A 19,839-nucleotide genomic window follows, 5' to 3' on the forward strand; every position below is an offset into this window, starting at 1 on the left:
AGACACAGGTAGAAGAGGCAAAAATGGGAATTAGAAAGGTCAGAGGAGGGTTGACTCCTCTTTCAGTGTCTGTTTTAGTCCCTGTGTCACTCCCCACAGGCGAGCTGACATTTTGATAAAATGTTCAAAAGGACGATTAACACATCGGGGGAGATACATGCATTCAGTCTTCATCACGAGCATGAAAGTGTCTGCAGACTGTGTGTGTGTGTGTGTGTGTGTGTGTGTGTGTGTGTGTGTCTGTGTGTTTAATTTTATTCTTTTTGCGAGAACTTCTCATGCCCTTCCACAAAGTTAATCCTGTAGGGTTTAAGTGATACACTCCCACACACTGAGATCAAATGATAACTTCACAACTGCTCCGAGGTGCCTCAAACTGTTTGCCCACGCTGTCAGTTTTTTTTGCTTCTCGTTTCATTTCACTGATACAGGCTCCGATTAAACATTTTGCAAATGACAAAATCATTTGGGCATGTAATTTTTCAATTTTCAGTGTCATTTTGCTTTCTTGTTTCCCTTTCTGGCTTTTTTTTTTTTTTTTTTTAATGTATTTCTCTAGACATCTTACTGATCTCGGTGCTTTGAACCACACTGAACTCTTCAAGCTACAATAATCCAGTTCGAACGCTGAGAGTTTGAGTTTGACCCAGGGTCTCTCTTTATACTGAGGTTTTCTCAGGTTGAAAACTCGTCATTTTCCATTTATTGGTCAAATTCTAAGTAAAACTGTGATGTGTCTCATTAAACGTGTTTCCAGGAGGGAATAAAATTGGCTATGCAATGCCACCAGAAGGGGGCGGTATAACGAGCGTTACGTATGATTGTCATAGAGGAAGAAGAGCTGTTCCTCAGCAAAAAGAGGCATCTTGAGGCATTTCCTTCAATATAACGAGCTGTAATTGCTCACTAGCTAGTACTGGACATGTAGCGTGCAGTTTGGAGACAAAGTTCGGGAATGCCTGAAGTTTAGTGTTTAACAGCCAAGTTAAAAAAAAAAAAATTTAAAAACTTGAAAAAATACATTTGCTATCTTGACTTATGACCCTTGCAAAGGTTACTGTGATGAGAACAGGAATGTCCACAGGTGGAATCTGAAGCCAAATGGAAGAGAAGCAGATCGCCACATGACCTCAATGTTGAATCTTACCATCACATAGCACTTTTATTGATGAAGGAGAAGCCAGACAGAGCAGCAGGTCACGTTTGGTTAGGTTTTATTACAATCCGTGCAGAGTCTCTGCACTTAGTCTGTAAGACATCATTTCAGCGATCGCTTTTACTCCCTATCGATCAAGGGACTGGTGTGGAAATCATCTCCCTAACGCTGCTTCTGCAAGTGTTTCCTGTTCTTTTCCCTTACGAATTATTTGTACTGATCCAACATATACTGCTGTACTCTCTGCAGAAGGCTCGCGTACGGAGGTCCAACCCTTAAATAGAGGTATTCCTTTACCTTTCTTAACCAGTGTAAGTGCTTGTCATCAATACTACTAAACAGAGGGAGCAACATGGCTTTCATCGGCTTTACCGCCTTTTACTGAATCACACACGACAGGTCAGAGACAACAATTAGCAGAGTGCAGAAAGCAGCGCGAGTGAACCCCTGATATTTAAGACTTGAGTCATTTCAGATTTATTAGATATAAGAAAAATCGAGCTTTTAGTGTCAATTTGAGGGCAAATATTTATTAACAGACATAAGTTTGATACCTTTAAAAGTCAGAAATGAAGGACAATATAGGAGAGCATCATGTGACCGGCATGTTGTTGGGGTACACCGACACCACCAGTAGTCTGGAACATGTTGGACTAAGAATCCCATCAATGATTTAACCAACCTAGTGACTCTTTCACAGGGGAGATATGTCGCATTTACAAGAGGGGCGCGAACGTGTGTTTGGGTGTGTTCAAAAGAAAACTTGACAAAGCAAACGGCAGGTTTGATTGACACATGCACATTTTATTTATTCATCACTTAGAAATGAGTAAGAATACAAAATTTAATTTGTCATCATCGTTATATATTAAAACATTGCCAGAATAAATTGGTCAGTAAAGAGCTTTAGCATGAGAAGCAGAAACTCGCAGCCGCAGGTACATCCTCTTCCTCCCATTCCTCTGTCTCCTCCCTCTCTCTCTCAAGCCACACAGTTGCTCTCTCTCCTCCTCGACTCTTTCGAGCTGCTCCAAATCCTCCCTCTCGCTCTGAAGCTGCTCCATCCCCGCCTTTTCTCTCCCAAGCCACTCAGTCTCCTCCCTCTCTCTTAGAAGCCACTCTATCTCATTCTCTCTCTCAAGGCGCTCTGTCTCCTCCCTCTCTCTCTCTCAAGGCGCTCTGTCTCCTCCCTCTCTCTCTCTCTCTCTCAAGGCGCTCTGTCTCCTCCCTCTCTCTCTCTCTCAAGCCACTCAGTTGCTGAGCTGCTCCAACTCCTCCCTCTCGCTCTCTCAAGCCACTCAGTTGCTGAGCTGCTCCAACTCCTCCCTCTCGCTCTCTCAAGCCACTCAGTTGCTGAGCTGCTCCAACTCCTCCCTCTCGCTCTGAAGGTGCTCCATCTCCGTCTTCTTCTCTCTCGAGCCGCTGTCTCCTCCCTTTCTCTCCCAAGCCACTCAGTCTCCTCCCACTCTCTTAGAAGCCGCTCTATCTCGTTCTCTCTCTCAAGGCGCTCTGTCTCCTCCCCCTTGCTCTCTCAAGCCGGTCTTCTGAGTCCAAATTCTGCCTGTGACAGAGATGAGAGTCAGAATGGGGGTGTCACGCACCCGTTCACATGTTCTGCCTTGAAAGGAAAAAGAGAAGAAGGGATTCATTGGTAATTCAAACTAACATTTGGCAGCTACTGTATGGCATGTTCTCACCAAATTTGAGAGGTTGTCCTCACAAAATGTGAGGTCTTTGTTGATTTGGCCGTCGTATGATGTGCACTAAATAATGGGAAAAATCTTACATTGTCAGTTTCCCATCTGGATGAGAACTAGACAGTTACAGAGGAGTGTGCAGATGTTTGTGGGAGGAAGAACACAGGCTGCTATGAAAACCCACTTATTTTTCACCAGAAGAAGCTAGTACTGTAAATGATACTGGCACTGAGTAAGAGAAGTCTGAACATAATTAAACTTTTTTTTTTTTTTTTACATTTTTGTCTTTTTTTTGGTAAACACATGCCATCAGATAAATATATCTGGAACTTATTAGCTGAACAATGGGGCACAATGGGGCGACAGCTCTAGCAGTCGTATCTGGTCAAAATTCACTTGATAACAAAACCAAAACAATATTAATGCACTTCTCAGAGTGTGTCCCTTGTACACGGTGAAACCTGCAGTATCTTAGCATGTAGCGCAGCTTGAGCAGCAGAAGCTCAACCACTAGCAGAGAGGTATTCTGCTTGATAACTGGGGTCAAACGGTACTGCTAGCTAACGCTAAAAGCTACATCAGTCATGCATTAAGACACACGCTAACCTTCATTAACCACTCAAGAACATAAATGCCAAAAACATTCAAACTGTATTTATGAAACTCGAAACAAATTTGAAGTCAAACTATGTAAAACAACGCATTACCATTAACACATTATATTTGCAAAGCATTCAACTTACCTTGTATTTTTTTTTTAAGTCCACGTTTGCCCCGAACCTGTAGGTGTAATGCGGCTACAACATGCTAACGTTCCACCACTGTCCACTTACGTCATCCAAATACAGTTTGCTGTGTTTCCATTTCGGTTGTGAAAAGCATATTTATATAATGGTTAAATGTGTGTTCCGTTTCACTTTAAAAACTATTGCTTAATGTTTATCAGAGTCAAGAATCATTATTTTTAGCTAAGGAGCCCAACCTCGCTGCCTGATGGTCCAGGCGGCTCGCACATTTTCGTGTATACAGCATGTGACTGTTCACTGTCATTCTTATTAATATGGTCTGTTAACATGAAGATGGACAAAGCAGATACAAACATAATTTTCCTGCGTGTGCTTGTTCCTCCTCAGTAAACGCACCTTTGCCGACCAGCACACTGTGCACCGCATTAACTTTGACTCACGAGGACAAAGAGAAAACAACTCAGTCTCATTTCTGCTTGATTGGCTCACATACTCTCCACTGAGGGGAGCAGAAACCAACTGTGTTTACCAAAAGTATTTCGCCTGTGAGGTTAAACGGTACTGAATTTAATTATTTGCAATAAAGTACTTTCAGAAATAAATAGCTACCTGTTCATCACAGTGGCCTTCATCACAAGTTTTTGTTGCTCACCTGCCAGACATGAAATGAAATTAAATATAAATACACACACACACACACACACACACACACACACACACATATAAAAATATATATATATATATATATATATATATATATATATATATATATATATATATTTATTTATTTTACTGTGAAAGAGTGGACAAAGAGCATGCGTCAGTGGTTTGGCAAATTGGGGTGAGAGGCAGGTCTTCCATTAAACTCACGTCATCATCCTGTTCGCTCATGATGTTGTCCATCATGATTCTAAACTTAATTGTGACAAAAAATAATGAGGAATTTACCAATGATTCCAAATCGAAAGTACAATTTAGCTTAAAAATTGTCAGTGCGCTACTTTTGACACCATGTTACGCTAGAACAAAGTGAAAAGTTGGATGGACTTGAGAACCCGTCTCATCAGGTTAAGAATGGAGAAAATCATTAACAGGAGCATGTGCTTTAATGCTGACCTGTACAACAGGAAGAACACAATGTTTCCGGGGCCGAGAGTGAATCACATTATTGAAAGGACGGATTAGAAGGGTATAGGACAATTAAATGCCTTTTATTGTATTTGCAGACAAGGTATCAAAATTAAAGGCATTTAATTGTCCTCTAACCTTTCAACAACTGTTGCTGTCCCATCTTGGGAGGCGCTGGACTGCTCATAGGAGCTTGAGGCCTGGTGGGACCCATTTACGGTAAATCGAGTTATGGTTGTTGTTTTTTTTAAAGCTTCTAGTTGTTTTGTTCTCCAACAAATACGTCTTGTAATGTCTCATCCTGCTTCTGGTAAATATGACTTTTTCTATTATTTCTGCTGAAGGATGAGAAGATTGGTTTGCTTCAAAACATCAGTCACATCACCTTCTAAATTCCACAAATCGAACTGGCGTCTCAAGTCTTCTGAGTCCATCTATAAAATCCGCAAAATGAAACGCAGAACCCGAGAGCAGAGACGCACGTGACAACTGTTCCATATGAAATGATTCAGAGAATTCTCTTGGGCAAACACACAGTAGCTGCGACATTCACACACTGTAAGCGAGCTTCATCACCAACACCACAAGAACTAATGCGCCGTAGCTTCCTTTGCCCTCATGAAACCATGCAGCGGGAGATTTTCTTCTGAAAGCATGAAAGCTAGATTGCACATGTACATCTACAGATATGCACGAGGCTAGCTTGTATGTTTACACACACACACACACTAACTTGCACATTCACAAATACACACTGCTATAGCATAGGAAAAGACCTGAGGCGGCCCAGAGGGGGAGCCGGTAATGAGAGAGGGAGCAAAGGGGGACAGATGTTTGGAGAGTGTGTGAAGCAAGAAAAGTTGGTTCTCACTTCTGAGGCTGCGAAGGCCACATGGGGAAAACGTCCGAGTCGTGAACAGTGGAGCTCTGAAGGAAATGTCAAATCACTGCTGTTTGAAGATGTATGCATAGCTAGGAGTACAAATGAATATGTGTGTGTGCATGAGACAGATAGTTAACATTGCAACTGGAGCTGTGTGTGTGTGTGTGTGTGTGTGTGTGTGTGTGTAAGTGTATCTGTGTGTGACTTAGGCCTACAGTGCACGCTTGAGAGTGTAAGTGGGTGATCTGAGGGCATGATTTGATCAAAGGCACTTTGATCGTGTTGGAAACTCGGTCCAGTAGCAAGTACTGTATATGAGTTTGCTTCATGGGAGGACACATACACACACACTGAAATGATGGGATAATGGCACAGCAATAACACTGGGGGCCCCCATGTAATGGCATCTAAATTTAATCCCCTGACAGCTCCAAAGTTGAGTGCAGAAAATCAATAAATGCAAATGGAGGCTCAAATTGCTACAGTCAAATGTTAAATGACCGGCGAAATGACGTTGGGCACGGACGTGGCCAGTGTTAATATGTCTGGTTCCTTCTCTTTTTTAGCCTGTCAAACAAATTGCGGCCAAAGTATTGCATCCATCTTGTGAAAGAGTAAACAAATTGACACATTTCGTATGTGAAGCCGTTTCATTGGCTGTGTCAATGATAATCTTAAATTACACGATCTTTTCTATTCAGACATGCCTTTTTCTTCCCTTGCACTGTTAGCAAATGTTTATTCTCATTATACATGCAGTATACACAAAGGTGAACTCCTCACCTTGACACCCTCTTTTTCCTCCACAATTTTTTTCATTTATATTCATCTTCCTACTACATTTGTACCACCAGCCTTCATCTCTCTACATCCTTCCTTTTTTTTTTTTAAAAAAAAAATAATAAAATAAAAATTCTCCCGCCCTGGAGAAACACAAAGTGGTTTTTCCTGCTGGCAGCAGTACTTTTACACAAATATATTCACTCCTTTTATTGAGCGTGTGTGTTTTTCTTTCTCTTTTTTGGCGCGTGTGTTCCCATTGACATATTTCCTAACCGTTTTCCCTCTGAAGATGACAAGATGTTAGTGCGGCGGTGTTTTATGGAGCCGTCAGATGGTGGGGAAAATAAAAACAATCCAAAGAAAAAAAAAAAGTGTTCATGTCTTGAGGAGATGAACATCATTTAAGTGTATAATCAAAAGAAATTGATATTGCGTGGGGGACACTGGAAGGGTGCAACTCATAATTGAAACTATTAATTTTTAATTGATGTAGGAAATTACTGGCACTGATGATACATTTGTACATTGGGAATGTTTTTGGTTTGTGTAGCGCATGTCTACAATGATCAGATGTTTAGCAGTGAGGAAAATGTTTACAAAAATTAAGCGGTAAAAACATTTTAAGGGCTACCAGGTGCTGACAGCGTCATGAATATTGTTGTATTATGCATGTTTGCATTTTAAAATGTTACAGAAAATGTTTCTTTTAATGTTTGGGCCTCTATTTTTAATCATTTGTGTATCTTATACAGGGTGTCCCATTTCGCATATGTCATTAAATACATGTCTCGTGTCATGATATTTTTATTTTTACTTATTGTGTGCCTACATGTGGTCTTTTGTGGTCGGTCACACAACGGGCCCGTTATTAGGAATGCACTTCAATTACCTTCACCTCCCTGAAGACGCTAATATTTCCACTCTTAACTTATTAGCGGTGGTGTTTTTTTTTTTTTAATTGTATCCAATGGAACTCATTTAATTAGAAGGCTACCTTTTGATCCCGATGTATGCAAATTAGCACAGAGAGGCTAAGAGTGTGCTTCTCCCGCTTCCGTTTTCTTCAGCGATACCTTTCGTCCCTCAGACCTCCAGCTCAGGTGCAGCTGGGAGGTGAGGGAAGAGTGAGAGGGCAGTGTGGACGTGTGGGTGCTGTGTGTTCAACAAGACTTCATGGCGCATGGTAGGAACGCACAGGATGAGCACGGCGGCGGCTTTCATGTGGAGGAAAAAACAGAGCCCGACAGCTAGATGAAAGCGTATGTATTACTGATGCTGGGTTTTCCCCAATTTGGATGTAAGACACTCAGATAAACACACACACACACACACACACACACACACACACACTAAATGCATCCAAACGCACAATTGAAAGTGATATGTTATCAATTATTAAAACCTATGTATGAATATTCTATGAGAAGATGGGGGGGGGGTCACTATTGATGATGTAATTCATTGACACCACGGTGAGCATACTGATTCCAGCCCTACAGTATCGCCTGTGCATGGCTCTGTCTCAGACCTTCAGATTGTCTGAGTTTTCATTGACTGCTTTCTATCTGCTGCCTTCAAGGTGGCACTTCCATGAGAGCAACTCAGAGCTCCTCATCTGTTTTTGTCTATAACCACTTTACTTGTAATTCTACTTTAACACACTCAATTTGGTTAGAAGTTGTGTAAGTGCACTTTTTCGATATTGAAAGGAGGCTTTGAGCATACGGACATTGGACGGATACATAACGTCATAATAATATCAACACCATTAAAGGACTAGGTTTGCTTCTCCTTCCTTTAAACCTGTCGCCTCATTTCTTTCCTCTCTTGGGTTTCTTCACGTCTGCCCGAACTGTCTGAAAGCTGTCAGAGTTTGGCTCCAGACTCACGTGTGTCTCTGTGAAACCCACAACAGCACAAACAGAAGAAACTCCAGTTCCTTACACCCACCTCAAAATGAATGAAGAGCAATACGGTTCCCCCCAGGTTTCCATATTGTGTTACACATTTTAGAAAGGGTCAATGGAAAAGGTGAAATTTGATTTAAAAAAAAAAAAAAACAACATCCTAAAGTTTGCACATGCTTGTGATGTTTTTCTTTTTTTCGAAAAACAGTGATGGCACAAAATGTGAGATGGAACGATCTTTCCAATAAAGCCTGAAAAACCTGACAATTCCCCAACTTTTCACTTCTTCTCTAGACATCTCCTGTTATTGTAGAGCCTGAAAAACGTTCCCTTTCTTTTAGCGACATCACCTCAGTTCACCAAACGTTTGCATGACAACGAAACAGACATAATTAATGCGTCTTCTTGTCAGCTGCTGTTGCTGCGCTCATCATTCAATCCACATCTCTACTGGAGATGCACGATATTGGAATAGTCGCCGATATCTGACATTTTACAACTTTTTCCACGTGAAAAAATTGGACATACATTTTTTTTATCATTTAAAAAAAATTGTTGCTTCATCATAAACAACAACAAAGTGCAAAAATGAAGTCACTAATCTTGATTCGCTGGGCTGACATGATCATCGGCCATCAGACTTCGACCAATATATTTCAAAAAGGATCGATATCTGCCAACACTAGATGATATGTTGATATGATTGTGCATTCTGGAGTTGAGACGCAATATGGCAGCCTCCATAGAGAAGAACTCACCTACTGTCAATAGAAGAGCCTCATTCTGAGCAACCAAGACACAGTTGTTTGTTTCTAGTGATCATATTACAAATTTAAATATCTATATTGCATTAAAATTCTGCTTTTGAGCCCTCAAAATCTCACACACTCCACCTTTAGGTGAGAGAGATTAACATGTAATGCACAGTGTCCTCTGATGTCACAAGACCTGATGTAATTTACGTCCTCCATCACTTCACTGGGACATCTTGAAGTGTGGAGCTGAACAGTCTGAGGCTGCAGAGAGGAGATGTGGGATTTATCCACAGTGCTCTATTTGACAGCAGTTGAGGAGGTGCCAACGTTGATTTGTTTCGGCTTTACTCCCCGCCTGCCACAGAACTCACAAAACACCCTCTTACCAACAAATCTAATCTGTCTCTCACACATAAAACACTCACCTCAAGACACAAGACACAAGCACGCACGGATATTTAATGAAAAACCTTTTTATTTTTTTGTTGTTGCGTGCACTACATATTAATGCATTCAAGATGGAGGCGGGATAAATTATGAATGCCCTGCTAATCAATGTAGCTGTTTAACCCACCACCCCTCCCCACCTGCTGACACAAACACACACATGCGCACACACACAATTCTGCTGCTCCTTCCTTGTCTGCTCTCATAAGACTGTGAGTGTAACACAGTGAGAGAAAAGAAAGAACTATTTTCAAGTGGGAAGTGTGATCTGTGTGCCGAGTGGGACAGGAGAGGAATAAAAAAAATATTTTTAAAAAGACGGTTGAAATATGAGTGAGAGAGAGAGAGAGAGAGAGAGACTAATAGGAGGGCCATTCATATGGTTCCCAGGGAGACTTTGTGTAAAATCTAATAGAAAGTGTCAGCCTGAACATTTTAGAAGACAGAATACACACAAAAAAAACTGCAGAGGACACACGACCACTGAGCATTCGGTTATTTCCACTCTCATTGATGCCGTATAGCATGTTTAACAAGATATGGATTACAGATAGAGACCCGTAGAGCGAGAGCTGGGCATATAAACCTCATATCAGTACAGGTCAAGAGGCCACTCTATCATTCATATCGCGTTCATTCGATGGAACAAGAACCACTTCGTTTGATTTACTCACCACTGTTGTCATAAACTCACACACACACACACACACACACACACACACACACACACACACACACAAAAGAGTCACTGTGTGTGTGTGTATTACAACCTTGATGTAATTCACAGAGATAGGCCAACATGCTACATTGAGCAGTCCCCCGCCATGATCATCACATTCACACTTTAACAGGAGGAAGATGGTTTTATCATGCTAGCAAAGTTGATGCAGAGCACTTGTGAGGTAAACCATAAATCAAATAGTGACAAAAGTGTTTGTTCGTAAACCAGTAGAGTTTTATTTATATCAGTTTGGTGACCATCCACTCAGAATATTCACTTAGTGATAAACCATTAACTATTAATGAACTATTAATCAGTTTTTGTCCTCCACCTTGAGAGAACAGGCTGTCTTCATGCTGTTGTCCACTCCTGTTTGGTACTAATGACGTTACTGTAATAATATTCATTTTTCCAGTCATGAGTTGAGCAACTGATTACTAATTAGACTCCAGTATTATAATTGCTGTTACTCCAAAATAAAATAAATCCTTAAGGTTTGGTACCTTGTCTCACTTTTTCATTTTGTATAAGTCCTGAAATGCTGCCAATACACTCGTCACGTGGGAAACGGGAAAATTGAGTAGGAGATGGAGACTCTGACTTTTAACAGCTGGAACTTTTCAAGCGTATCGCCCTCGGCAGCTGATACGCACATTCGTTGTTTAAAAGATTGTGTCTCGTCATCGGCTTGAGCCAGTTTTTCTTATCTGCCTGTAAACTCATGTGGACTCAAAGGCTGTAACAAACAACCGTTAGCTTGAAGCGTGAGCTGCAGTCAACAGGGATTATATTTGACGTTCACCCGGAGGTGAACACGGAACTTCTGAATTTCCAGGAGAAATGACCTAATTACCCACTTCTGGGTTGGAATAACAAAGTAATAAAAAGTAAAGTAATGCTTTTGTAAGGAGTAATTAGTAAAGGACTGATATTCCTTTTGTAAAACAAAGTGAAAAGTAATCAGTAATATAGTGCACATTCATCATATTGCCCTGTTTGCTTGTGAACAACAACCTTTTCTGAATCACCATCTCGCCAGTTACCACTGATACTAAAGTGTGATGTGGAAAAACAACAAAACAAAAACATAAAGACACAGTAATGTGAAGAATTAGCCAGAATTCACTCAAGAACGAGCAACTGGAGGGCTAATAATACCAACGTCACCCTCAAGACTCTGCTCTTCCTCAAGTTGACATTCATTTTGTGCCTCTGATTTTAACATTTCGGAAAGGCTATTATCTGTGATTAGTCCAAATGTTTACTGGTAAAATTGGAAAGTCCTCTTGTGGGGAGGGATGCTTTGTTTCTACATTGGGATGTCTGGTAATTTCACATAGTACAGACAGAGTTTTGCTAGCACAGTGAACCTCCTTGACAAAATTTCACATTTTTTTTTAAACGTACTTGGAGTAAATACTTAACCGAAAATGAACGGAAGGAGGGAGCTCTGTACACACACACACACATGCACAATTATTTGTTGTTTCTATCACAAATGAATGGAATTTCACTCAATTTCACATCGATAGGTGGAAATCCAGAAAAAAGTCCCTCTGCAAATATGTGAGGTATGAGCTTAATTACATTATGCATGAAGTATTTGGTTGTAAACATCGCTAACCCTTCCACCACAGCACCTTGCAGGAGGTAAAGTTATTCTTTGGTTTGAATGCTAAATCTCTCCTATGACAGTGCACTGCTATAAATACTAGATGCCCGGGGTGCTCAGTGGTTCGGGAAACCATTTGCATGGCTTCCTGCCCGCACGCTGCGGATGAATGGGTCAACTGTCCTGCCTGCTGCAGCATCAACCCCCCCCAGCAGTCTGAGAGAGTAATTGAGTGCTGATCGGGTGTTTCCTCAGATAAGAAAACCAAAATAAGCAAATAAAAACAGAAAGACAGAGCTCCTATTTATCAGATTGAACACTTGTCTGTCCTGGTATGTGGCTGATGTATGACAAGCTACGTGAAGGCCACCCCTCCCCCCACCCCACCTTTGACCTGTCTGTAAACCCTTACTGACATATTTCCTCTGTTATAAACATGTTATCTTCCTTGATAGTTTTCCGTCTCAGTCTTTCTGCATCAAATTGACCTCGTTTTCTCAGCTGCAGTTCAGTTTTTTGTGTCCCATTCTCTTCGGCTGTAGGTGAGGAATGTTAGTTGTAACTCTAGATTATAAAACTGCGACTAAGTAGCCCTCGAGAGTATTTTTCTGTTGTGTTTATCTCTCTTATATATGAGTGGCACCACTCAGGTGGGCTCCTCCAGCCTGCATTGAATCCTGTGTTACAGTATGTGACTAGTGTCCCGCTTCATATAGGCTTTGTCCCTCCGGCACTGTTGGCTGTGTCCACCTGAACATATACCAGACAGGAGGAATCGGTGAGTTCCCTGCCTGACATCCGCGAGGTTTGAAGGGGGGAACAATCCTGAGGGAAATAAGTCTTGACTGAATCTGTGTGAGTGTGGGATTTTTTTGGCTGTATAATTTTTTTGCACTCTCTGCCTCTGTAATAGAGAAGCAGAACAGCAAGCAAAGGTCACGCACTCCATTAAATGATGTAAGGGGCAAAGAGGAGCGCTGTTTTTTTAAGGATGGCGTCTCGAGGGAGAGAATTCAAGGCAACAGAAATCCAGGGTCAAATTCATCTTATGTGTGAGGATACTTGAGCGATAAAGTTGATTCTGGATAAAGATTCTAAAGCCTGAGGACCAATCGGCACTGGCCCACAAGCTGGCTGGTAGATTTAACTTTTCCCAATCCCAGCTGGAAGTAAAGCAACCACCATTTGGCATCTTTGGATTCACTTTTAGGCATTTCCCTTGTTCATGCTGTAATATCTGTACATTTGCCACAGTTTCAACAGCTTCTTCTTGTATGGCTCCATCCCACTCTAACATGAGCGAGCGACCGTGATAGTGCCTTTACATCCACGTCATCAAACTCAACCGCTCCAACTAGTTGCCCATTGGTCCAGCAGGACATCCCTAAAATGACACTCATTGCCAGGTTGAAACTCAGCAAAATCTGAGCAGGAGGAGGGTGGAGCCAGTGGAAGCTTTCTGAACAATAAGCAAAGAGGTTTTGCACCACTTCTGGCGACAGCTGAGCTGACCGTGGGCTGCTGCCTTGTTAATCCACCAGAGACATTTGGCATTCATCCCGAATGCATCATTTAACCATTTTTTAAATAATAAAACAGAGTTAAACCAGAACTGAGCCGTGATTATTTTGCTAGTCTGAGAGAGCCTGTAGCCTTGTTTAGCCACTCGTTAGCCACTGACGTTTTGTTTTAGTTTTTTTTTAATGCGTAAAAAGCTTTATAGTTCATTTACGGTGGCCGAGAAATCTCTTTGCAATGAAAACACCTCGATGCAAATCAAGTGAGTGGTCGGTCCGTGTCTCTAACTGGTCCGGGACACCGGGGACTATTATTTCCGACGGACAGGCAGAAAGGAAACTGAGAAAATGTTACTTTTATAGAATACAGGCTTTTAGAAATAACAAATATGTGCATTTTTTCATAAATTACATATACTTATCAGAACCTGTTGAACTGCTCCTTTCGTTTACATCGTGTCTTGTTATTTACATCTCGGCGTTTTTATTAGCATCATAGCGTTTGCATGGCGCTAAGCTTTCCCGGCCATCATACTCATGAGTGTTTTCATGCGGTAGAACTAAACCTGATGTTATTTCAGGCATTCAACCAAACTTCCAGACGACGCTAAGTACTAACATATCTCTTAGTTTGAGGACTCATTCATGAACGCGCCTGCTTGTAGTCTTGTTATATACTGGAGCCGGAGCCAGAGCAGGGAGTTGTGGAGGGCACAGAAGAAAATCTGCACGACTATAAATGCACCAGGGATGAACCGACAGTGACAGCTCTTAGAGGGGGGGAAACTTCTATGACACAGAAGCGTAACAGTTTAAGAGAGGAACAAATACAAGGGATACAATGCATAGCAATTTATCAGGGAAAAAAAAAATAAGAGGTAGAAATAGAATTTTTCAATCTCTCTTTCCTGCTCGGGCGAGTAACACATAATGTATGCACACCCACAGACTTGCTCTGGGACAAAAGGCCAGAGAGAAAGAGAAGGAGACAGATGGGGGAGAAAGAAAAAGGGAGACAAGAGAAAACAGGCAAGTCAGAATTCGGTTCACTCCTAATTTCTCTTAAGTTCGGAAAATTCTCTCGACTGCTGCTGACGCATTACTTCTCCTCCATTCCTCCATCCATTCTGTCCATACAATACAGGCACAAACTCCTCTTAACAACAGTGAAGTACATTATGAAGCACCGTGGGAGTACAACACTGGGATTTCCCCCTTGCCCCTTTATAGAAGAACCTCTAGATTGACCCGCCGTGAAAAACTCACAGGCGACTCATAAGAGTGGCGGCGAAATGTGAAAAATGGGTTCTTGACCAAAAACCATTTTGACTGAGATAACAATAGTAAAGCCACGAGGGACCATTACGGCTGTATGATGGAATTTACTTTTTTTTTTTGTCCCAGAAGAAAGTCTAACCTCATACTGATGGAAGAGTTCGTATGATGTATCTTAGTGGTTTAGACAGTTATACTCGCGCACTGTCGCGCTGACAAATTCTGCTCTTTGATCCGCTTCAGATAAAAAAGACAAAAAAAGTAAAAGGAAGAAAAAAAAACAGGTCGGGATTCATCTCCACACTTCTGCAAGTGCCATCCATCTTTTTATTGCAAGAGCAATGATGAGATCAAAGAGCTTAATTGTGTTTCTGTCAGGAGCAATCTCTGAGATGGAGGGAGGCCATCTGAGGTGGAGCTCTGACCCGTGTCAACCAGCTCTTCTGTCTCTGAAAACAAAGTCCTAAAACCACGGGCTGTATGCGTATCCATACACGTTCGGCGAAAGGAACTTAATGAGATACTTTATAAATAGTTCAGTCTCCATATTTAACAGATGTTTTTTTTGTTTTCATCCTCGAGGGATCACGCTTCCTCCTTAATGTATGAAAACATGGCGCCGATCAATCTCAGTTACCGCGTTTCTGTGCCTAAAGGAATAATAATGGCCAATCAACCGATTAAACTGAAAAAATGGGATCAAACTGCTGTTATTTCACTGAAAATATGCGTGTAAATAAACTAAATAAGGAGAAAATCATACATAAAATAAGAAGGAAAACTTACAAGTACACAAACACACAGCGGAGCCCGACGGATACATCTCATATGCAGACTTTCAACTTTGTTATTGTAAGTCAAATATTTATCACGTTCCTAAAACTGCATACATCAAGTTTCTGCTGTAGTTGTCGTCTTTATTTTTCCCGGGGTCAAATCAGGCTGTGCCCTTAAAACTGAACATCAAGATTTGACAGCATGACGTCAAGATATGATGAAAAAGAGGTGCTGCCATGACAGTGGTTATGAATATTTGAGGCACAGATGCTTATTTTCCTTTTTCCAGAAACTGTCATATATTCTAGGACGTGCCTTACTGCTCAAATATATTCATCCATCTATGTTGGGAAAGAATCTTGCTGCCATTGCTGCTTCTGGAGCAAATACTTCCTCTGCTGTTGAATATTTGTTTGTTGTTGGTTTTTTTTTGGCAACTTGCAACTTAATATGAAGTTAAGGGAAAGTTGTTAACATCTGCAACGCAGCTTTCAATTCACCAACTCTCAACTCTTTTTCTTCCTAAGAAAAAAAATAGGATTGTCCTAAATTCTAGAAGGCGTTGAATAGAAATTCTATACGCTGTGGGATTTATATGCAACAAATAAGTCACTTCTATGTTTTTAAATGTAATGTTGTGAGCATTTCAGATTTCTGGATTGAACACATTTAAATGTTTTACATTGTGTATATTGTAGCTCTGTTGGCGACGCCCATCTGTCAGTGCTGTAGTAATGCAAGTGAACACTGCGCGGCATCAGAGCTGCATCATTCTTCATGCACTTAGATGTTAAAATCCCATTTATCTTACATAAACTGCAAATTTTTCTTTAAGGCAAATGTTTAAAAAGCACTGTGACATCTTGAAAGTGTTCATTTTCCATACGTGGAGAAGACCGGGGTTTTTCTTTGTCTTGTTGCACAAAGTGGAAAAAATAAATAAGGTAACTTTTGTTTACCTAAAGAGGTACAAAATGACTGTCGCTCTGCGGCAACCCTTTTGAAAGACAATCTCAGTTCTGTTTGTCAGAGTGTGCATTTCTGGCCTCTCACAGACCAAAGAAAAAAGTACTGATGAGGTCAGGAAACGTACCACTCACTCTTCAAAAGACTAAGTACAGAACTACCCCTTGAGTACGGAACTTTTACTTGCCTCATATTTCCATTTGAGTGTGAAATGTTGATTTAAGTGTCCTGCCATTAGAAAAAAACGCCCCCAGAAAGGCTACAGCTGTGTTTGCTTCTGAGAGCTGAGGCGCGTACATTTTATTAAAATAAGCACTATTTCACCAGTCGCCTTCAATCCGACTGTAAAAGTGACTGGAGTTGTTGAGATGATGGATATAAGGTGAAGAGGGTACATCCTACTTTACTATTCTTCAGGCTGACAGCTTCGGTCTACGAGTTTTTATGAGTTTAAATGCCTCCTAATTTTATTCTATCCAATAGACATTTGTGCTCGTCAGCAGTCCGTAGTGTCAAGATTTGTATCCAATTATGTTAGAGTGATCATAATAGTGAGTAAATGCATCTTCCTGTCATACGAGGTGAGATCGCGTGTGTATGAAAGGGTACAAACAGTTGCGCGAGCGCTTGAACGCACACATAAACCGGCCATTGTACCTCCACTCGAGGCTTACAGTCAATCCCAGTTTGGCAGAGTTACGGCCCCAGTCGTGATTGAAGTTACCCTTCATTAATGGGAGAACAACATTAAAGCGGCGATAGGTTGAATGAAAGTATTACTCTGTAATCAGACATGCTGAGTTCTTTATCAAGTCTTATATGAGAGGGAAAAAGGCCTAATGGTTGGAATTGCCGGAAAATTACAGCTGTGATTCACACTTCAAAAGGCTTTGATTTTCCCCTGGTCTTTCTACTTAGATGTGCCGAACTCTCTTGTAGATTGAGGCTGCACATCCCAGATAAACTCTCCAACCCTAATTTCAGCTGTTTGCCAACCTCAGATTCCCCTCTCATCTTGACACCTCTGCTCACAGAGGAATCAAAACACCCAGCACCCAGCACCCCCCACCACCTTGCCCCCCACCCCACCTTGCCCCCGCCTGACTAAATGTGCTCGACTCGCTCAACAGCCTGTAAACGCCGACAACGTTTTGTGAGGTTGGGTGAAAATATGGATGTCATGACTCTTTCCTTCTTCAATGGATGTGACTTATTGGCCCGCTGGCCCCCGGTGGCAGGACCTGAACCTAAGTTAGTGTCAAAAATGTGCAAATGCAGCGAATTTCAAAGCAAGGTGACACATTAATATGAGGAAGGTAACAAAAAAGGCCTCGCTGAGGGGGTCCTTAAGGAGAGCTACAGGTTTTATTTTTGCTTTTCTGTTTTAATGGCAGGATTTTTATCAGTTTATGGTGACTGTTGAGGCTACCTTCTGTTGTGGACACCACAACCGGACAAAAACAAACTTAAAAAAAAAAAAGTTTATTTTTTTTAACAAGAGAAAAGAAAAAATATCGGCTAGGCGACAGTAGCTTTTATTTCAGGATTGCAATCAGAGAATATCCGAGCGGGAGGGGGGACAGGGCGCAAGTTTCTGTGAGCTCCCCTACGGAAGCCCGTCAGATTGTCTTGGATTTTGAAGAGTTTAATCATCAATTCACCAACAAATACACCATCGGTCACTTCCAAGATGCTGATAGGAGGAGGAGATGACAGCTGCTGGGCGCGGTGTTTATAGCCCCCCCACACACACACACACAGACTTGTGGTCTGTAAAAATGTTTGCTACTTTTACAACACATGTAAAAACATGTTCACATATGTCTCATATGTCCCAGCTGTTTTGGCACCGGGTGTGAGTGACATCATTGGGACAAACAAACAAACAAACAAACAAACAAAAACCCTCTCAATGCATCTTATAGATGAACATAGAACAACAGTGAAGAGGATTTGCATTGTAGCACGAACAAACTCTTTGTAACAGCAGATCTTGGACGCGTTCTAATCCTTCACGATTGAAGCAACAATGAACATCAGGCGTTATTTAGTTTCCCCAAATTCCACAACTAGAGCGACATCATGTCATATGTGCCTCTTATGCAATATGCATTTATTTTGAACTCACTGATGACAGCAGGAGCGTATCCTTCCACCAGGAGTCCTCTAACTCTTGACCCCCCCCCCCCCCCCCCCCCCCCAAGGTTGGAACATCTTGCTCAAGTGCATTTAAAACAGTCAAGCGGCTCATTAAAACAAATGCTATTTTCAGATTCATGTACCCGAGCAGGTTTCAAAGTCTTCACTGTTCCAATTAGATGAGGTCTTCCTACCCATTCTTAAGCACTTTAAGGCTCATCAAGGCTTTCTCCCTGCTGTGAATCTGCTGCTGACGCTACCTTGGGTTACAGAAGGCGAGGCATGATGCAAGACCCCTGCAAATGGATACTTAGAATCCCCCGAGGCATTTGGCGAGGTGTTGTTCGGAACTTCTTGTGTGTGTGTATATATATATATATATATATATATATATATATATATATATATATATATATGATGGAAGGATGTGCGGGTGGTTAGATGTGTTGAAAAAGCACAGAGGGGGATCAGCAGGGGAGCGAATGCGGAGCGCGGTGAAGACTGAGGGGAGGGGAAGCGTTTTGAGGGAAAATCTCAAGGAAAAAAAAAAAAGCAGAGAGCAAACGGAGACGAGTACATCAGCGGGGGGGGGGGGGGGGGGGGGGGGGACGACTGTTGAGGTGAAGTAGAAAAACTGTCAAGCAGACAATGTGATGGTTTAAAACAGCCGGTCTGGGTTTAGCCCCCAGGGACTTTCCTCTAAACTAATAACTCATCATCTTTCTCTCCTGCACGTATTGTCCATCTGTCCTTCGCCATCTCTTTATCTCTTTCTATATCTTAATGTCTCTCCCATTAATTTTCTTTTTTTGTCTCGTCTTCCTCCATCTTTGTGTTTCAAATATCACATCTGTTCTTCTTCCCTAAACCAATTAAATGCCGTCTGCAATTACTCTCTTCACAAAGAGCTGTGTGTGTGTGTGTGTGTGTGTGTGTGTGTGTGTGTGTGTGTGTGTGTGTGTAAGGGAATCTGTGTGTGCATGTGCCACTTGGGACAAAATGTGCTTTTCCTTCATCTCAAAACCTGGATTATTTTTTGTAATCTAATAGTTGTATGCATAGGTACACACCCATATAGACAAAAATAAGCTGTCAATGTGCACTCACTCACTAAGGGTGGTTTGTGGTGTGGTATTTTTTTGGGGGGTGTTTTTTTTTCCCTCCCTCCCTTCAAGATTAGATTTTTTTTTGTAGGATGCAGAAGTAAAAGCAGCAGCCTTCACTGTGGGTATAAATAATAGACAGGGCTCCTGCTCTAACAATGCTCAATTACCTTCTTCTTCAATGCTAGCGCAGTCACAAAGGTGTAGCTGGGGCTGTGTGAACCTTC

General features: G+C 41.6%; 2 protein-coding genes across 4 annotated transcripts in view; both read right to left on the reverse strand.

Moving 5' to 3' along the window:
* Positions 1–19,839, reverse strand: part of cntnap2a (contactin associated protein 2a) — a 383,275-nt gene that overhangs the window by 276,948 nt on the left and 86,488 nt on the right. The gene's annotated exons all lie outside the window — the stretch shown is intronic.
* LOC147241752 (uncharacterized) overlaps positions 1,726–19,839 on the reverse strand; it is a 43,439-nt gene continuing 25,325 nt past the window's right edge. Inside the window, exons 4-5 of one of the 2 annotated variants that reach the window (XM_086191989.1) lie at positions 4,209–4,251; positions 1,726–2,717 (exon numbers count right to left, since the gene is read on the reverse strand). In XM_086191989.1, coding sequence (XP_086048115.1) covers positions 2,639–2,717; positions 4,209–4,251 — 122 coding nt within the window. In that variant the 3' untranslated portion in view covers positions 1,726–2,638. Of the gene's footprint in view, positions 2,775–4,208; positions 4,252–19,839 lie in introns of both variants that reach the window. The other variant, XM_086191990.1, reaches the window with a different exon arrangement.

This window comes from Aulostomus chinensis, chromosome 21 (assembly GCF_037954235.1).
Source record: "Aulostomus chinensis isolate RoL2024-O1b breed Wild chromosome 21, RoL_Achi_v1.0, whole genome shotgun sequence".
In the NCBI taxonomy this organism is placed as follows: Eukaryota; Metazoa; Chordata; class Actinopteri; order Syngnathiformes; family Aulostomidae; genus Aulostomus; species Aulostomus chinensis.